The sequence below is a fragment of the Choloepus didactylus genome, chromosome 18 (assembly GCF_015220235.1).
Source record: "Choloepus didactylus isolate mChoDid1 chromosome 18, mChoDid1.pri, whole genome shotgun sequence".
Lineage (NCBI taxonomy): Eukaryota > Metazoa > Chordata > Mammalia > Pilosa > Megalonychidae > Choloepus > Choloepus didactylus.
Genome location: NC_051324.1, coordinates 27,922,936 through 27,941,939, shown reverse-complemented (window position 1 = coordinate 27,941,939; position 19,004 = coordinate 27,922,936). Strand labels below are relative to the sequence as shown.

Genomic DNA, 19,004 nt, shown 5'->3' with positions numbered 1-19,004 from the left:
CACAAATACCTGGAGGTTAAACAACACACTCCTAAACAATCAGTGGGTTAAAGAAGAAATAGCAAGAGAAATTGCTAAATATATAGAGACGAATGAAAATGAGAACACAACATACCAAAACCTATGGGATGCAGCAAAAGCAGTGCTAAGGGGGAAATTTATAGCACTAAACGCATATATTAAAAAGGAAGAAAGAGCCAAAATCAAAGAACTAATGGATCAACTGAAGAAGCTAGAAAATGAACAGCAAACCAATCCTAAACCAAGTAGAAGAAAAGAAATAACAAGGATTAAAGCAGAAATAAATGACATAGAGAACAAAAAAACAATAGAAAGGATAAATATCACCAAAAGTTGGTTCTTTGAGAAGATCAACAAGATTGACAAGCCCCTAGCTAGACTGACAAAATCAAAAAGAGAGAAGACCCATATAAACAAAATAATGAATGAAAAAGGTGACATAACTGCAGATCCTGAAGAAATTAAAAAAATTATAAGAGGATATTATGAACAACTGTATGGCAACAAACTGGATAATGTAGAAGAAATGGACAATTTCCTGGAAACATATGAACAACCTAGACTGACCAGAGAAGAAATAGAAGACCTCAACCAACCCATCACAAGCAAAGAGATCCAATCAGTCATCAAAAATCTTCCCACAAATAAATGCCCAGGGCCAGATGGCTTCACAGGGGAATTCTACCAAACTTTCCAGAAAGAACTGACACCAATCTTACTCAAACTCTTTCAAAACATTGAAAAAAATGGAACACTACCTAACTCATTTTATGAAGCTAACATCAATCTAATACCAAAACCAGGCAAAGATGCTACAAAAAGGAAAACTACCGGCCAATCTCCCTAATGAATATAGATGCAAAAATCCTCAACAAAATACTTGCAAATCGAATCCAAAGACACATTAAAAAAATCATACACCATGACCAAGTGGGGTTCATTCCAGGCATGCAAGGATGGTTCAACATCAGAAAAACAATCAATGTATTACAACACATTAAAAACTCGAAAGGGAAAAATCAATTGATCATCTCAATAGATGCTGAAAAAGCATTTGACAAAATCCAACATCCCTTTTGATAAAAACACTTCAAAAGGTAGGAATTGAAGGAAACTTCCTCAACATGATAAAGAGCATATATGAAAACCCACAGCCAGCATAGTACTCAATGGTGAGAGACTGAAAGCCTTCCCTCTAAGATCAGGAACAAGACAAGGATGCCCGCTGTCACCACTGTTATTCAACATTGTGCTGGAAGTGCTAGCCAGGGCAATCCGGCAAGACAAAGAAATAAAAGGCATCCAAATTGGAAAAGAAGAAGTAAAACTGTCATTGTTTGCAGATGATATGATCTTATATCTAGAAAACCCTGAGAAATCAACGATACACCTACTAGAGCTAATAAACAAATTTAGCAAAGTAGCGGGATACAAGATTAATGCACATAAGTCAGTAATGTTTCTATATGCTAGAAATGAACAAACTGAAGAGACACTCAAGAAAAAGATAACATTTTCAATAGCAACTAAAAAAATCAAGTACCTAGGAATCAACTTAACCAAAGATGTAAAAGACCTATACAAAGAAAACTACATAACTCTACTAAAAGAAATAGAAGGGGACCTTAAAAGATGGAAAAATATTCCATGTTCATGGATAGGAAGGCTAAATGTCATTAAGATGTCAATTCTACCCAAACTCATCTACAGATTCAATGCAATCCCAATCAAAATTCCAACAACCTACTTTGCAGACTTGGAAAAGCTAGTTATCAAATTTATTTGGAAAGGGAAGATGCCTCGAATTGCTAAAGACACTCTAAAAAAGAAAAACGAAGTGGGAGGACTTACACTCCCTGACTTTGAAGCTTATTATAAAGCCACAGTTGCCAAGACAGCATGGTACTGGCACAAAGATAGACATATAGATCAATGGAATCGAATTGAGAATTCAGAGATAGACCCTCAGATCTATGGCCGACTGATCTTTGATAAGGCCCCCAAAGTCACCGAACTGAGCCATAATGGTCTTTTCAACAAATGGGGCTGGGAGAGTTGGATATCCATATCCAAAAGAATGAAAGAGGACCCCTACCTCACCCCCTACACAAAAATTAACTCAAAATGGACCAAAGATCTCAATATAAAAGAAAGTACCATAAAACTCCTAGAAGATAATGTAGGAAAACATCTTCAAGACCTTGTATTAGGAGGCCACTTCCTAGACTTTACACCCAAAGCACAAGCAACAAAAGAGAAAATAGATAAATGGGAACTCCTCAAGCTTAGAAGTTTCTGCACCTCAAAGGAATTTCTCAAAAAGGTAAAGAGGCAGCCAACTCAATGGGAAAAAATTTTTGGAAACCATGTATCTGACAAAAGACTGATATCTTGCATATACAAAGAAATCCTACAACTCAATGACAATAGTACAGACAGCCCAATTATAAAATGGGCAAAAGATATGAAAAGACAGTTCTCTGAAGAGGAAATACAAATGACCAAGAAACACATGAAAAAATGTTCAGCTTCACTAGCTATTAGAGAGATGCAAATTAAGACCACAATGAGATACCATCTAACACCGGTTAGAATGGCTGCCATTAAACAAACAGGAAACTACAAATGCTGGAGGGGATGTGGAGAAATTGGAACTCTTATTCATTGTTGGTGGGACTGTATAATGGTTCAGCCACTCTGGAAGTCAGTCTGGCAGTTCCTTAGAAAACTAGATATAGAGCTACCATTCGATCCAGCGATTGCACTCCTCGGTATATACCCGGAAGATCGGAAAGCAGTGACACGAACAGATATCTGCACGCCAATGTTCATAGCAGCATTATTCACAATTGCCAAGAGATGGAAACAACCCAAATGTCCTTCAACAGAGGAGTGGATAAATAAAATGTGGTATATACACACGATGGAATACTACGCGGCAGTAAGAAGGAACGATCTGGTGAAACATATGACAACATGGATGAACCTTGAAGACATAATGCTGAGCGAAATAAGCCAGGCACAAAAAGAGAAATATTATATGCTACCACTAATGTGAACTTTGAAAAATGTAAAACAAATGGTTTATAATGTAGAATGTAGGGGAACTAGCAGTAGAGAGCAATTAAGGAAGGGGGAACAATAATCCAGGAAGAACAGATAAGCTATTTAACGTTCTGGGGATGCCCAGAAATGACTATGGTCTGTTAATTTCCGATGGTTGTAGTAGGAACAAGTTCACTGAAATGTTGCTATATTATGTAACTTTCTTGGGGTAAAGTAGGAACATGTTGGAAGTTAAGCAGTTATCTTAGGTTAGTTGTCTTTTTCTTACTCCCTTGCTATGGTCTCTTTGAAATGCTCTTTTATTGTATGTTTGTTTTCTTTTTAACTTTTTTTTTCATACAGGTGATTTGAAAAAAGAAGGGAAAGTTAAAAAAAAAAAAAAAAAAAAAAAAAAAAAGACAAACAAGGGGAAAAAAAAAAAAAAAAAAGATGTAGTGCCCCCTTGAGGAGCCTGTGGAGAATGCAGGGGTATTCGCCTACCCCACCTCCATGGTTGCTAACATGACCACAGACATAGGGGACTGGTGGTTTGATGGGTTGAGCCCTCTACCATAAGTTTTACCCTTGGGAAGACGGTTGCTGCAAAGGAGAGGCTAGGCCTCCCTGTATTTGTGCCTAAGAGTCTCCTCCTGAATGCCTCTTTGTTGCTCAGATGTGGCCCTCTCTCTCTGGCTAAGCCAACTTGAAAGGTGAAATCACTGCCCTCCCCCCTACGTGGGATCAGACACCCAGGGAAGTGAATCTCCCTGGCAACGTGGAATATGACTCCCAGGGAGGAATGTAGACCTGGCACCGTGGGACGGAGAACATCTTCTTGACCAAAAGGGGGATGTGAAAGGAAATGAAATAAGCTTCAGTGGCAGAGAGATTCCAAAAGGAGCCGAGAGGTCACTCTGGTGGGCACTCTTATGCACACTTTAGACAACCCTTTTTAGGTTCTAAAGAATTGGGGTAGCTGGTGGTGGATACCTGAAACTATCAAACTACAACCCAGAACCCATGAATCTCGAAGACAGTTGTATAAAAATGTAGCTTATGAGGGGTGACAATGGGATTGGGAAAGCCATAAGGACCAAACACCACTTTGTCTAGTTTATGGATGGATGTGTAGAAAAGTAGGGGAAGGAAACAAACAGACAAAGGTACCCAGTGTTCTTTTTTACTTCAATTGCTCTTTTTCACTCTAATTATTATTCTTGTTATTTTTGTGTGTGTGCTAATGAAGGTGTCAGGGATTGATTTAGGTGATGAATGTACAACTATGTAATGGTACTGTAAACAATCGAAAGTACAATTTGTTTTGTATGACTGCGTGGTATGTGAATATATCTCAATAAAATGATGATTTAAAAAAAAAAAAAAAGTTAACCAACTTGCAGAGTAATAGGAGTAAAGTAGTTTTCTTATTGCCATCAAACTCTCTCTTTTAATTCACCAATGTTCTTTCTCAGAATATTTTTACCTCTAAGAAAATTATCAGTCAGAGCTTTCAACTTTGATATATGCAATAGATGCATTCCTACCAATTTATATATAAATTGACTTATTAATTGTATCTCGTTTAGATACATTAGGGAAGGTCACAGTATTCTAGCATTAATTATTCTGTGTTTTTAATACAGTTCTTGTATTTGTAAGATTTATACCAGGTGTCTTATAGGACTTGACTTGTTTGTATGAGAGAAAAACTACAGTTGGTTTTTAGGAATTTCCTGACAACTTGTCTTGCAATGTTAAAAATTCAGAGATTTTATGCTTTGATTCTATTTCTTAGAAGTTCTTATTAGTGAACTAGGAAAACAATTCTGTGTTTCAGACATATTAGCTATTTATTTTCCTGGTTCATTCTGTGTTCAGAGCAATTTTTGTAACCTTTTTATGCCATGCTTGTCTTGTTTTTCAAATGCTATTTTGGTGACAGGACGTTTTTATGTACTATTTTGTGATTTATTCCAATAAGGACTTTTTCCCCCTTCCTCCCCTATTTTTTTCTCACTGTTTTGAAGGACCTTTTTAATTTCAAGCAGTTTTATTTGAATTAATTATTCAATTAAAAAGTTGAATTACTGAAAAAATGTATTCTGTAACATATCTGCTATCCTCTAACCAGAAGTAATAAATATTAATGTTTTTACTTTTTAGAGAAACAAAATACTGGGGATATTAGAGATGAAATTCAAGTCCCTTGTGTTCTTTACATTCCTCTATACATCTATATTAATCCATATAGTATTTTTAGTGTTTTTTTTTTAACTTTTTAAACATCATTTCAGACTTACAGTAAAATTGCAAGAATAGTACAAAGAATTCCCAAATATCCTTCACCGAGATTCCCCAATACTATATTTGCTTTATCATTTTCTCTTTTGCAGAATCGTTTTCAGTGTTTCCTAAAAACAAAGAGATTACCAAAGTTAGAAAATTAACATTAATAGAATACTATTATCTAACCTACATACCTCATCAGATTCAATTGTTCCAAATAATGTTCTTTCTCGAAAACAAATCTTGGGTCATTCATTATATTTAGTTGTCATGTCTCTTTGGTCTCTTTTAATGTATACTAGTTCCTCTGTCTTTTGACTTTCATGACATTGACATTTTTTGAAGAATACAGTTCAGTTATTTTATAGACTGTCCCTCAATTTGGATTTGTCTCAAGTTTCCTTATGATTGGATTCAAGTTATATATCTTTGGTAGGAATATTATAGAAGTGATATTGTTTTATTTTCTGTGCATCATATCAGAAGCCGCTTGATGTCAGTTTGTCATGTGGCTGATGCTAGGATCAATGTATAAGTAAAGGAATCACTTGGTTAAGGTGGTATCTGCAAGGTTTCTCCATTTTACATTTATAGTAATTAATAAGTATCTTGTGAAGAAATAGTTTGAGTCCATATAAATGTCGTCTTACTCATCAGTTAGCCACTAGTTTACCATCTATTGATGATTCTTGCTTGAATTGATTATTAGGAATGGCAATTTATCTTATTCCATTATTCCTTCTACATTTACTAGTTTGTATTCTACTCTAAGAAAGAGTTGTTTCTTCACCAGCATATATGTATGTATTTATAGAGCAGTATGGATTCATGGATTCTTATTTTATTCAAAGGGTTGTAATCTGTAACTGTCATTTGCTTGATTCTCAAATTAGCCCAGGTTTTTTGTTATGTTTTAAAATTTACATTAATTTAATTACTGAACTTATTGTTTTTATAGCTTACTTTTTTTCACACAAAGTTATGTTTTTGAAATTTGTCCACAGTAATCTAGTTAATTTACTTATTTATAATTGCTAGATAAATATTTTTTTCATTTCTCTACTGATGGATGTTTGGACAATTTTGAGTGTCTGCAATTATAAACAGTATTGTAGTGCTGCAGTGAATACCTTGTACATATTTCCTTGTGTACAGATGTTAGAATTTTTCTAGGTAGCATGTGCAGAAGAGAAATTGCTGGGTCATTGTCTATGAACATTTTCAGCTTCTCCAGATATTGTCAAATTAATTGCTTTCTTCAGAAACCATACCAAATGATACTCCCAACGGTAGTATATGAGAATTCCTATCTATTTATGTCCCCTCCAGAAGTTAGTGTGGCCCTGTTTTTAAAGTTTTGTGGGAAAATGGCATCTCATTTTATTTTGTATTTTCCCTAATTTCTAATCAGGTCAGATATCTTTTCATGGATTTATTGGCCATTCTGGTTTTTATGTGTGTGGATTGCCTAACTGGATACTTTGCCTATTTTTCTTTTGGATTATTTTTCTTTTTCTGATTGATTTTTGTGAGTTTAAGGGGTTTTAAAAATTCTTCACTTACTGATAATTGCTATATTCTTCTATAATCTGTATTCATTTTTTCCCCTGGTGAAATATCTTTTAATTGGGAAGAGTGGATAAGATATAATACTGAAGTGAGAGTTCATTTTTGATAGAACTATAATAACAAGAGAGAAGCCAGAGCATAAAAGTACAAATACAGTAATTATATTAGATGTAATGGACAAAACATCACAATTCAAAGGTAGAAAATGTCAGATAGGATGAAAAACCAAGACCCAACTATATGCTGTTAGCAAAAATATTATTTTCAATAAAGGTATGCAAGTAAGTTAAATTAAATGATGGAAAAAGATATACTATGCTAACAATAATTAAAAAAAACTGGAGTTGCCATATCAATATTAAACAAAGTATATTTTAGAGTAAATAATATGACCATGGATTAAATTTGGTCATTTCACAATGATAATGAGGTTATAAAAATCCTAATCTTTATAGACCAATGAAAGAGCTTGAAAATAAACAGAAATTATAGAACTTCAAGGAGAAACAGATTAATCCAAAATTATAGTAAGGTGTTCAATACTTGATAGAACAAGTAGACAGAAATTCAATAAGAACACAAAAGACTTAAACAGCACTAACAATCAAATTGACCTATTTGACATTTGTAGAACCCTATACCCAATAACAGTAGATACAGTTCTTTTCAAATACATATTCTGGGCCATGAAAGACAGACCATATTCCAGGCTACAAAGCAGATTTCAATAAATTTAAAAGAATTCAAGTCATACACATGATGTTTTATGGTGAAAATGGAATTAAGATAGAAATCAAAAACTGAAAGATACCTGGAAAATCCTCAAATATTTGGAAAACAAATAACACACTTCTAAATAGTCTGTGATTCAATTATGAAATTAAAAAAAAATATTTTAACTAAGTAAAAATGAAGATAACATGTAAAATTATTTGGGATGCAACTGAAACAGTTTTTAGAAATTTATGTCCCAAAATGTTCTATATTCATTTTTGCTCCAGATTTCTTCTCAGAATAATTGTTCAGAAATATAAAGTAAAAATATAATTCCTCTCATATTTCTTTGGCCTGCTGGCTCAGATGTTAATTTACTTCAGAAACCTGCCCACATATTAATTATGATCTGCATGTTTGCCACTTGACAATGAAAGACATTTTGAGGCCACATTGAATATAAGTAATCAAATCTACCCTTGGAAAGTCACATTCCACGCCACACTAATTTTTCTTTCTCTTTGCCAAGACTGGCTTTCTGGAATGGAAGGAAGGATGTAGCAATAGAGATATATGTTTACCTTTGTACTTAAGTTTCTCATTTCTAGAGTACATGATGAATGATGTGTTGGCAGATTTTGAAACTAAAACGTAAAAAAAAGCCTTAAACTTTCCAAATATGAAATTCTCGAAGCAAAATAGTGTGCTCATAACTATAACATCTTTTTTTGAGATTATAATATCTGGTATTAAAGGCTTTAAATACTTTGATAAACTGTATATATAAACAGTAATCAGCTCATTGCATAGTCTTTCATGTTGAAGGTTTAGGTGACAGCAGTATTCTAATGGTAAACATGAGAAATTTTCTACCTGTTTGGAGCCAGAATATATAATGCAGATGTGCCATTACAGTTACTGGTGGTGACTTTGCGGTCAAAATTCCTAGATTCAGATACTGGATCTACCTTCAGCTAGGTGATCATGGTCAAGTTATTTAAACTTTAAGAATTTTTTTTTTCCTTTTCTGCCTATTTCCTCATCTTTAAAATGGGTATGATAATAACAATACCTACCTCATAGGTTGTTATGAGATTATTTTGATACATAGAGAGAGGACAGAAAAAACTTTTAGAATGGTGCTGTTATATAGTAGGTGCTCAATCATTGCTACTCTTATTTAGAAAAGAACAATTGTAATAAGATTGCCTTTTGTATGCTTAGTAGCTATTAGATACCATGTTTAAAAAAATAAAGATCAAGTGACTTGTCCACCTTATTTACAGAGTTGAAACTGTAGGACAGCCAGACAGAAGAGACAGTATAGGAGTGTGTGCAGAAAAACAGAACGGATATGACTCTTTGCAGCGGGATCAAGCAGTGTGCGTTAGTACAAATGGTAAGAGTTAAATAACTGTCATTCTTCTTGAAATATATGAATTACTATAGTAAAATATGCATCTATCCCAAAATTATACATTTATTGTAGGACATAAGAAGTTTTAGGTCTTGGTGACATATGGCTACTACATACAAAGTATTGTTTGAAACCCTTTACAAATAAATCATCTAATCATTCTAACAACTCTTTGAGGTGGGTGGTAGTGTTATACCCATTTTATAGATGATGAAAACTGAGGTACAGAGAATTTAAGTAACTGGCTTAAATTCGCAGAGCTAGGAAGTGACTACTGGGATTTGAATCAGGCAGGCTGTCTCTGAATTCTGTGTATAGGTCAACATACTCATTTTATAGATTAGGATACTGGGGAGGGTTTACTTAATTTGTGCTCTAATATCTCTAGTGCTCTTTCGTATCTTATTCCACAGTTATCATTTTTAAAAATCACTGCCCAGACATGTTAATGAGGTCAGGTATTAGGTAGAACAAGATTATCATTTATTTCATACAAAATAGTCTTGCTGTTTTACAGGATGTACATTTGTGATGGAATTAAGTTTCTTTTGATGCTCTCCATGTGGGAAACCCAGTTTCTGTTGGATAAGAGTAGAGCTCTGGACCAGAACTCTAAAGTGTGATTGATGTTTTAACTTTTTCTCCTGTAAAGAGGATGAGAGGTTAATTTTGACATATTTAAATGCATTATCTATGATCTGTTGACATTCCAAAATGTTTTCTTTATCTGAATTAGGAAATTAGCAGTGTTACCAATAATCTAGAACCTGTTTCAGTTCTCTTAGAATTATTGCTCATTATGTAAATGATTCTTTACCTTTTTAGGTGCAGTTTTTGTAAACGGAAAAGAAATGACTAATCAGTTGCCTGCAGTTACTTCTGGGTCCACTGTCACATTTGACATTGAAGCTGTGACTCTAGGAACCACCAATGAAGGGGGAAACTTCAAGCTTCGAGTAACTATTAGCTCAAATAACAGAGAAGTGGTTTTTGATTGGTTACTTGATCAATCATGTGGTTCTCTTTACTTTGGATGCTCATTTTTCTATCCTGGATGGAAAGTGTTAGTCTTTTAGATTTTTGGATGAGTGGCTTTGGTTTGCAGGGTTTTAACATAGCTCTTCTTGGCTCAGTTTAGTTGTAATTGATAAAAATAGTTGGATTCATCTCTCAGTCAATTGGAAATGAAAAATGTTTACGGAATTCATTTCGGAATATTTTAGCAATAAGATACTTGAATTTTGTGGACAAAATCATATTGCAGCTAATTTAATTTTTAGCATAGTAGCAGTTGAAATAATACATCATAAAAATCTAATTGTTTTAAAAGTTGGCTACTAAAATAGAAAAAAGTCAATATAATATTATTTTATTAAATCTTTATGTTTTAAGAATCCAAGACCATGTAAAACTAGAATAAAACAACAGAAATAGACCAGATAGAAGCCAGAGTTCTGTAATATACATTCACTCATGTGCTCTCCACATGAGTATGTTGAATATTCTCTTCATGTCAGGTGTTTAATAAGCAGTGTTGACTTTAATCTTATGCTCAATAATCTTTAAGTCCCAAAAGCTTTATAATGTTTGCATTTTTAAAAATTCTGAGCAGATGTCTATAATAGTCAAAGTATTTTCTTTTGTTCTCTTTGCAGTTTGATTCAAGGTAGGCTAGTGGATTTTTGCAGGGTAAAACTATTTATGGAAGTAGCATATGCAACAGTGTTAGCCATTTCACAGGTGTGTAATATGCACATGTGCATATCCAGCCTCGGTGATATGCATGCATCCTTTATAGCATATGATCTGCTGTTTAATGTCAGTTTGATAAATGGTCTTTGAGTGGACCAAACATAGCTTAAATACTTGACCTATTTTTTGAAAACTTAAATTTGTGTAAAATATTTATTTGACAAACTTAGTATGTAAAAACGATGGTCTTAACTTGCTATACCAGCCTACGGAATTTTTATTAATGTGAATTTTTTTTGTACTTTTTACCAGTAGAAAAACATTTAGAAAAGCAAGTTTGATATTTTTGTAAGATAATTTATTTGCAGATTCAAATTCCCTGTTAGGCAATCATGACCTTTTTCCCCTGCCTTTTATATATAAGTAAGTAGCCTTTCACTTTGGTTAGTGATTACTAAGAAAATTGTGCTAGAATGTAGATTCCTTGTCCAGATGCCTGAAACAAAATAAAAAAAACTAAAAGTTACATATGTGTATTTTTTTCTATGAGATTTGATTAATTCACTTTTAATCTGTTTTCTGTATTAACCACGTAGTGTTCAGTAGAAGGGAGAGGGGGCTTCTTGTGCTCCAGTCATTTTAATTCAGGCTTCACTATAACTTATGAATGGATAACTTGTTCTTTTTTATATTCTGCATATTTGATACCAGGCATCATGCCTGATACATAACATGTGCACAATAAATGTTGGTTGGAATGAAAGTAGATGAGTTATTTTCTCTAGAACTTCATGTGATTCCCTTCCTTCAGCAAACATTGACTGAGTATCTTTGTTTCTAATCCTCTGTAAGAGAATGGTGTCTTAAATTTATGCCTGTAGAAACCAATCTGTCTTTTCACAAAAGTGACTTAAACCTAACTTAATTCTAGACAGAAGTGGATTGTAATATTTTTAATTCTGAAAATAATTTAAATATTGATTTTCCTTTTTTTTTTTTTGAACTGTGAACTGAAGATTTTTCTAAAGCTAATTCATTTCTGCTCAGAGAGATAAGCCTAGTATTCCAAAACTATTTGTGTGCAAATAGTAAAATGCCTACTCTCTAGTAGACCTTACGCTTGGAGAGAAGAGAGAGTTTGGGTGATGATAAGAAGAGTTGACATTTATTGAGCCTTACTATGTGTGAGACACAGTGCTGAATTTTTTAAATACATTGACTATCATATTGACTCTATATGCATATTTATGATATTGGTATTACTATTATTTTTACTTTGCAGAGGAGGAAACAGGCTCAAGAGATGTGAACGTACTTGTTTAAAGTCATGGCTAGTAGCTAGTCTAGCCACACTTCTCGCCCCAAACTGTTTTACTACGGAGTCCCAGCTCTGAACCATTACGGTCTTGGCAGGAGTGGACATGAAGGGGAAAGCCCCAGTTGTAGATAAGAACGATAAAATTAAAGAATTGGTATCTAATTAATCCTGTAGGTAAAAAGGTTTATTTTCAAAAAAATGAGTTGGAATGAGAAAGACCAGTCAATAGGCTGTCATCCTTGAGAGAAACATAACTGTAAAATGAGCCAGTCAGTGCTGGTAGGGATATATATCCAATGGATATTTGAATTAGGACCTAAAGCACTTGATTGATATGAGGGTAGAAAAACGAGTTAAATTGGATTTGTAGCCTGATTGGTTGGGGATATCCATAATTAGAGAAGTAATTTTCATTGAATTAGAACTTTATGTTTAGTTAGGAGTTGTGCTCTTTAAGGAGTACATTATCAAAACGCAGTTTGTTTAAAGAAGAGCCCAGAAGGTCTGATAAATTCTCTTTGTGCCATAGTAGGCTTGCTACTGTAATGAACAGAATTCTACTGTGCTCCATGTTTTTCTCTCTGTTCCTTAAACATTCTGGATAAACTGCAAAAAGTTTATTATAATTGATTATGCTAAGAGTTGGCCATGGTAGGATAGTCTGAAGGGACAGGAGTGGTCTGGCCCTGATGAACTCTTAAAATGACCTGCTGAACTCTGTTTCAGTATAGGACCACACTGAGGGAGAACTTCTGGAACTAGAATTAAAACTGAGCAGGATAGATTCAAAGAGATTAAAGGAAATCTTGGTTTATTCTAAACCAAAGTGGGGAAAGGGAATATCCCAGATAGAAAATCCAAGAAAGCAAGCTACTGTATTTCTGAACCCTACAGAACTGAAAAGGAAGCTCTGTGAAGTTAGCAAAGCTTTCCAGAATCTCATGACATTCAAGTTTTGAAAAATTTATGTCACATGAAAACAATCTACGGAAAAATATCAAGGAAAAATCCCATAGAGTCATTATAAGAAAAAAGATTAAGTAGCAGAATAACATCTTTACAGACAATGAAGACATGCTGGAAAGATACCCACACAACAAATTGTTTACTATCTATTTCAAAGTGAATTCAGGGAACAATGTTACTTTGATCCCTTACTGAGGAATTTACTAGAAAATGAGTTTCAGATATCGATATGACTAGAGAGACATCAACGTAAGGACTGGTGGTGAACATTAAATATATAGTTACGTGTAGAATTAAGACTAAATGATAGCTATGAGAGAATAGCATGTAATGGTTATGTCTCTGATAATGTAGATTTAGTACAACTCAAAAAATGGGGAAAGCAGATGCAAAACACATCTTTTATGTTTTCAGTAATCACATTGATAGTATTGTTGACTGTTGTATGTGTAATGAGATAAAACAACTGAAGAGTTATGGGATATTCTAATTTTTCCCTTCCTTGTGTCCTAGAATCAGGATTCTCTGTATGGACTAAAGGATATAAATGAAAATTATATTAATATTCATTCATACATATTCTAGCTTTGTCCACTGAAAAACTAGAAACAGTGACAACTCAGTAGCAGAAAGCATTCGTAGTGACCAGTTTGTATTCCTGACTTACCATTTCTCACTAAAAGAAACCAGGGCTTCTTGGAGGAATAGCTGATTCCACATGTGGGACAAGAAATACACAAGATGAACCTGGAACAGAAATACCAGATTCAAGGAATACCAGGTCTCACAGGGGTAGGTGAAAAGGTCTCAAGCCAACTTGAAGTGATTCCTACTAGCCAAAGATGGGCCAATTTGATCTTCAGTAATGACAATAATTGTAATGAATTGAAACCCATCATATATGTTTACATTCATGGGCTTAATGAAAAAATTTGGTCACCTTCAGAGGATGACAGGGAACCAACGCATGGTCTTGTAAACTAAAAATAAAGAGAAAGGATCAACCATTTATCCTGACTTTCTTATAAGAACTGTACCACTAGATAACCAAAGAATAGATGAGTGAAGTGTCTCTTTATAAAAGTATTCTATCTAATAAATGTCATTTTCAAATCCCAAAGAGTAGATATAGACATTAAGTATTAACAGCTGCTAAGATCACAAAGTGACAGCCAGATATTGTGTATCTCCTGTAGTCTTGCCAAACTCTTACAGTACTACCAAAGAAATCACACCTGATTCTAATCCAATCCCTAGACCCAGCTGCTAATTTGCAGGAAATAGCAAGGACAGAGGAGAAACTCTACAGGTCAAATGGCCTGCGTTTGTCAACAGATAAATTTTAAGGATATAGAAGGGAAGCCTTAAATGAAAAGAGATGTAAAAGACATTAAATTTTTAGCAAAACTAAACTATTGTGACTAAGGATACTCATTTAGGTGATAAAACCATAAAAAGAAAAATGCAAGGAAGAAATTACTGTAAAAGTCACATAATGCTTCCTTTTGACAGGAAGGAGGGGTTTGTGATTGGGAAGGGACACACTGAAGAAGTTTCTGAATGGTCAGGCAAAGTTTTATTTCTTGATCTGGATAGTGGTCTTGTGATAATTCATTAAGCTATACATTTGAACTGTGGTTTTCTGAGTCTGTTTTATTTTACGATAAAAAGAATGTTTTTTAAAATGTACTAGAGAGGCGGGGCAAGATGGCAGACTGGTGAGCTGTATGTTTTAGTTACTCCTCCAGGAAAGGAGGTAGAAAGCCAGGAACTGCGTGGACTGGGCACCACAGAGCAATCTGACTTTGGGCATACTTCATACAACACTCGTGAAAACGTGGAACTCCTGAGATCAGCGAAATCTGTAAGTTTTTGCGGCCAGGGGACTCGCGCCCCTCCCTGCCAGGCTCAGTCCCGTGGGAGGAGGGGCTGTCAGCTCCGGGAAGGAGAAGGGAGAACTGCAGTGGCAGCCCTTATGGGAAACTCATTCTACTGATCCAAACTCCAACCATAGATAGACTGAGACCAGACACCAGAGAATCTGAGAGCAGCCAGCCCAGCAGAGAGGAGACAGGCATAGAAAAAAAACAACACGAAAAACTCCAAAATAAAAGCGGAGGATTTTTGGAGTTCTGGTGAACATAGAAGGGGGAAGGGCAGAGCTCAGGCTGGAGCTCAGGCCCTGAGGCGCATATGCAAATCCCAAAGAAAAGCTGACCTCTCTGCCCTGTGGACCTTTCCTTAATGGCCCTGGTTGCTTTGTCTCTTAGCATTTCAATAACCCATTAGATCTCTGAGGAGGGCCCTTTTTTTTTTTTTTTTTTTAAATCCTTTTTTCTTTTTCTAAAACAATTACTCTAAGAAGCCCAATACAGAAAGCTTGAAAGACCTGCAATTTGGGCAGGTCAAGTCAAGAGCAGAACTAGGAGAGCTCTGAGACAAAAGGCAATAATCCAGTGGCTGAGAAAATTCACTAAACACCACAACTTCCCAAGAAAAGGGGGGTGTCCGCTCACAGCCATCATCCTGGTGGACAGGAAACACTCCTGCCCATCGCCAGCCCCATAGCCCAGAACTGCCCCAGACAACCCAGTGTGACGGAAGTGCTTCAAATAACAGGCACACACCACAAAACTGGGCATGGACATTAGCCTTCCCTGCAACCTCAGCTGATTGTCCCAGAGTTGGGAAGGTAGAGCAGTGTGAATTAACAAAGCCCCAATCAGCCATCATTTCAGCAGACTGGGAGCCTCCCTACACAGCCCAGCAGCCCAGAACTGCTCTGGGGGAACGGCACTCACCTGTGACATAGCACAGTCATCCCTCAACAGAGGACCAGGGGGTGCACGGCCTGGAAGAGGGGCCCACTTGCAAGTCTCAGGAGCCATACGCCAATACCAAGGACTTGTGGGTCAGTGGCAGAGACAAACTGTGGCAAGACTGAACTGAAGGATTAGACTATTGCAGCAGCCTTAAAACTATAGGATCACCAGGGAGATTTGATTGTTAGAGCCACCCCCCCCACTCCCTGGCTGCCCAGAAACACGCCCCATATACAGGGCAGGCAACACCAACTACACACGCAAGCTTGGTACACCAATTGGACCCCACAAGACTCACTCCCCCACTCACCAAAAAGGCTAAGCAGGGGAGAACTGGCTTGTGGAGAACAGGTGGCTCGTGGACGCCACCTGCTGGTTAGTTAGAGAAAGTGTACTCCACGAAGCTGTAGATCTGATAAATTAGAGATAAGGACTTCAATTGGTCTACAAATCCTAAAAGAACCCTATCAAGTTCAGCAAATGCCACGAGGCCAAAAACAACAGAAAATTATAAAGCATTTGAAAAAAACAGACGATATGGATAACCCAAGCCCAAGCACCCAAATCAAAAGATCAGAAGAGACACAGCACCTAGAGCAGCTACTCAAAGAACTAAAGATGAACAATGAGACCATAGTACAGGAGACAAAGGAAATCAAGAAGACCCTAGAAGAGCATAAAGAAGACATTGCAAGACTAAATAAAAAAATGGATGATCTTATGGAAATTAAAGAAACTGTTGACCAAATTAAAAAGATTCTGGACACTCATAGTACAAGACTAGAGGAAGTTGAACAACGAATCAGTGACCTGGAAGATGACAGAATGGAAAATGAAAGCATAAAAGAAAGAATGGGGAAAAAAATTGAAAAACTCGAAATGGACCTCAGGGATATGATAGATAATATGAAACGTCCAAATATAAGACTCATTGGTGTCCCAGAAGGGGAAGCAAAGGGTAAAGGTCTAGGAAGAGTATTCAAAGAAATTGTTGGGGAAAACTTCCCAAATCTTCTAAACAACATAAATACACAAATCATAAATGCTCAGTGAACCCCAAATAGAATAAATCCAAATAAACCCACTCCGAGACATATACTGATCACACTGTCAAACACAGAAGAGAAGGAGCAAGTTCTGAAAGCAGCAAGAGAAAAGCAATTCACCACATACAAAGGAAACAGCATAAGACTAAGTAGTGACTACTCAGTAGCCACCATGGAGGCGAGAAGGCAGTGGCACGATATATTTAAAATTCTGAGTGAGAAAAATTTCCAGCCAAGAATACTTTATCCAGGAAAGCTCTCCTTCAAATTTGAGGGAGAGCTTAAATTTTTCACAGACAAACAAATGCTGAGAGAATTTGCTAACAAGAGACCTGGCCTACTGGAGATACTAAAGGGAGTCCTACAGACAGAGAAACAAAGAAAGGACAGAGAGACTTGGAGAAAGGTTCAGTACTAAAGAGATTCGGTATGGGTACAATAAAGGATATTAATAGAGAGAGGGGAAAAATATGACAAACATAAACCAAAGGATAAGATGGCTGATTCAAGAAATGACTTCACGGTTATAACGTTGAATGTAAATGGATTAAACTCCCCAATTAAAAGATACAGATTTGCAGAATGGATAAAAAAAAAAATGAACCATCAATATGTTGCATACAAGAGACTCATCTTAGACACAGGGACACAAAGAAACTGAAAGTGAAAAGATGGAAAAAAATATTTCATGCAAGCTACAGCCAAAAGAAAGCAGGTGTAGCAATATTAATCTCAAATAAAATAGACTTCAAATGCAGGGATGTTTTGAGAGACAAAGAAGGCCACTACATACTAATAAAAGGGGCAATTCAGCAAGAAGAAATAACAATCGTAAATGTCTATGCACCCAATCAAGGTGCCACAAAATACATGAGAGAAACACTGGCAAAACTAAAGGAAGCAATTGATGTTTCCACAATAATTGTGGGAGACTTCAACACATCACTCTCTCCTATAGATACATCAACCAGACAGAAGACCAATAAGGAAATTGAAAACCTAAACAATCTGATAAATGAATTAGATTTAACAGACATTTACAGGACATTACATCCCAAATCACCAGGATACACATACTTTTCTAGTGCTCACGGAACTTTCTCCAGAATAGATCATATGCTGGGACATAAAACAAGCCTCAATAAATTTAAAAAGATTGAAATTATTCAAAGCATATTCTCTGACCACAATGGAATACAATTAGAAGTCAATAACCATCAGAGACTTAGAAAATTCACAAATACCTGGAGGTTAAACAACACACTCCTAAACAATCAGTGGGTTAAAGAAGAAATAGCAAGAGAAATTGCTAAATATATAGAGACGAATGAAAATGAGAACACAACATACCAAAACCTATGGGATGCAGCAAAAGCAGTGCTAAGGGGGAAATTTATAGCACTAAACGCATATATTAAAAAGGAAGAAAGAGCCAAAATCAAAGAACTAATGGATCAACTGAAGAAGCTAGGAAATGAACAGCAAACCAATCCTAAACCAAGTAGAAGAAAAGAAATAACAAGGATTAAAGCAGAAATAAATGACATAGAGAACAAAAAAACAATAGAGAGGATAAATATCACCAAAAGTTGGTTCTTTGAGAAGATCAACAAGATTGACAAGCCCCTAGCTAGACTGACAAAATCAAAAAGAGAGAAGACCCATATAAACAAAATAATGAATGAAAAAGGTGACATAACTGCAGATCCTGAAGAAATTAAAAAAATTATAAGAGGATACTATGAACAACTGTATGGCAACAAACTGGATAATCTAGAGGAAATGGACAATTTCCTGGAAACATATGAACAACCTAGACTGACCAGGGAAGAAATAGAAGACCTCAACCAACCCATCACAAGCAAAGAGATCCAATCAGTCATCAAAAATCTTCCCACAAATAAATGCCCAGGGCCAGATGGCTTCACAGGGGAATTCTACCAAACTTTCCAGAAAGAACTGACACCAATCTTACTCAAACTCTTTCAAAACATTGAAGAAAATGGAACACTAACTAACTCATTCTATGAAGCTAACATCATTCTAATACCAAAACCAGGCAAAGATGCTACAAAAAAGGAAAACTACCGGCCAATCTCCCTAATGAA

At 35.6% G+C, this 19,004-nt stretch overlaps 1 protein-coding gene across 2 annotated transcripts in view; it reads left to right on the top strand.

Moving 5' to 3' along the window:
• The window catches only part of CRLF3 (cytokine receptor like factor 3), a 40,933-nt gene extending 29,663 nt beyond the window's left edge, over nucleotides 1-11,270 (top strand). The window contains exons 7-8 of one of the 2 annotated variants that reach the window (XM_037809155.1): nucleotides 8,922-9,034; nucleotides 9,878-11,270. In XM_037809155.1, the coding sequence (XP_037665083.1) occupies nucleotides 8,922-9,034; nucleotides 9,878-10,128 (364 nt within the window). In that variant the 3' untranslated portion in view covers nucleotides 10,129-11,270. The remainder of the gene's footprint in view (nucleotides 1-8,921; nucleotides 9,035-9,877) is intronic. The other variant, XM_037809157.1, reaches the window with a different exon arrangement.
• The last annotated feature ends 7,734 nt before the right edge of the window (nucleotides 11,271-19,004 follow it).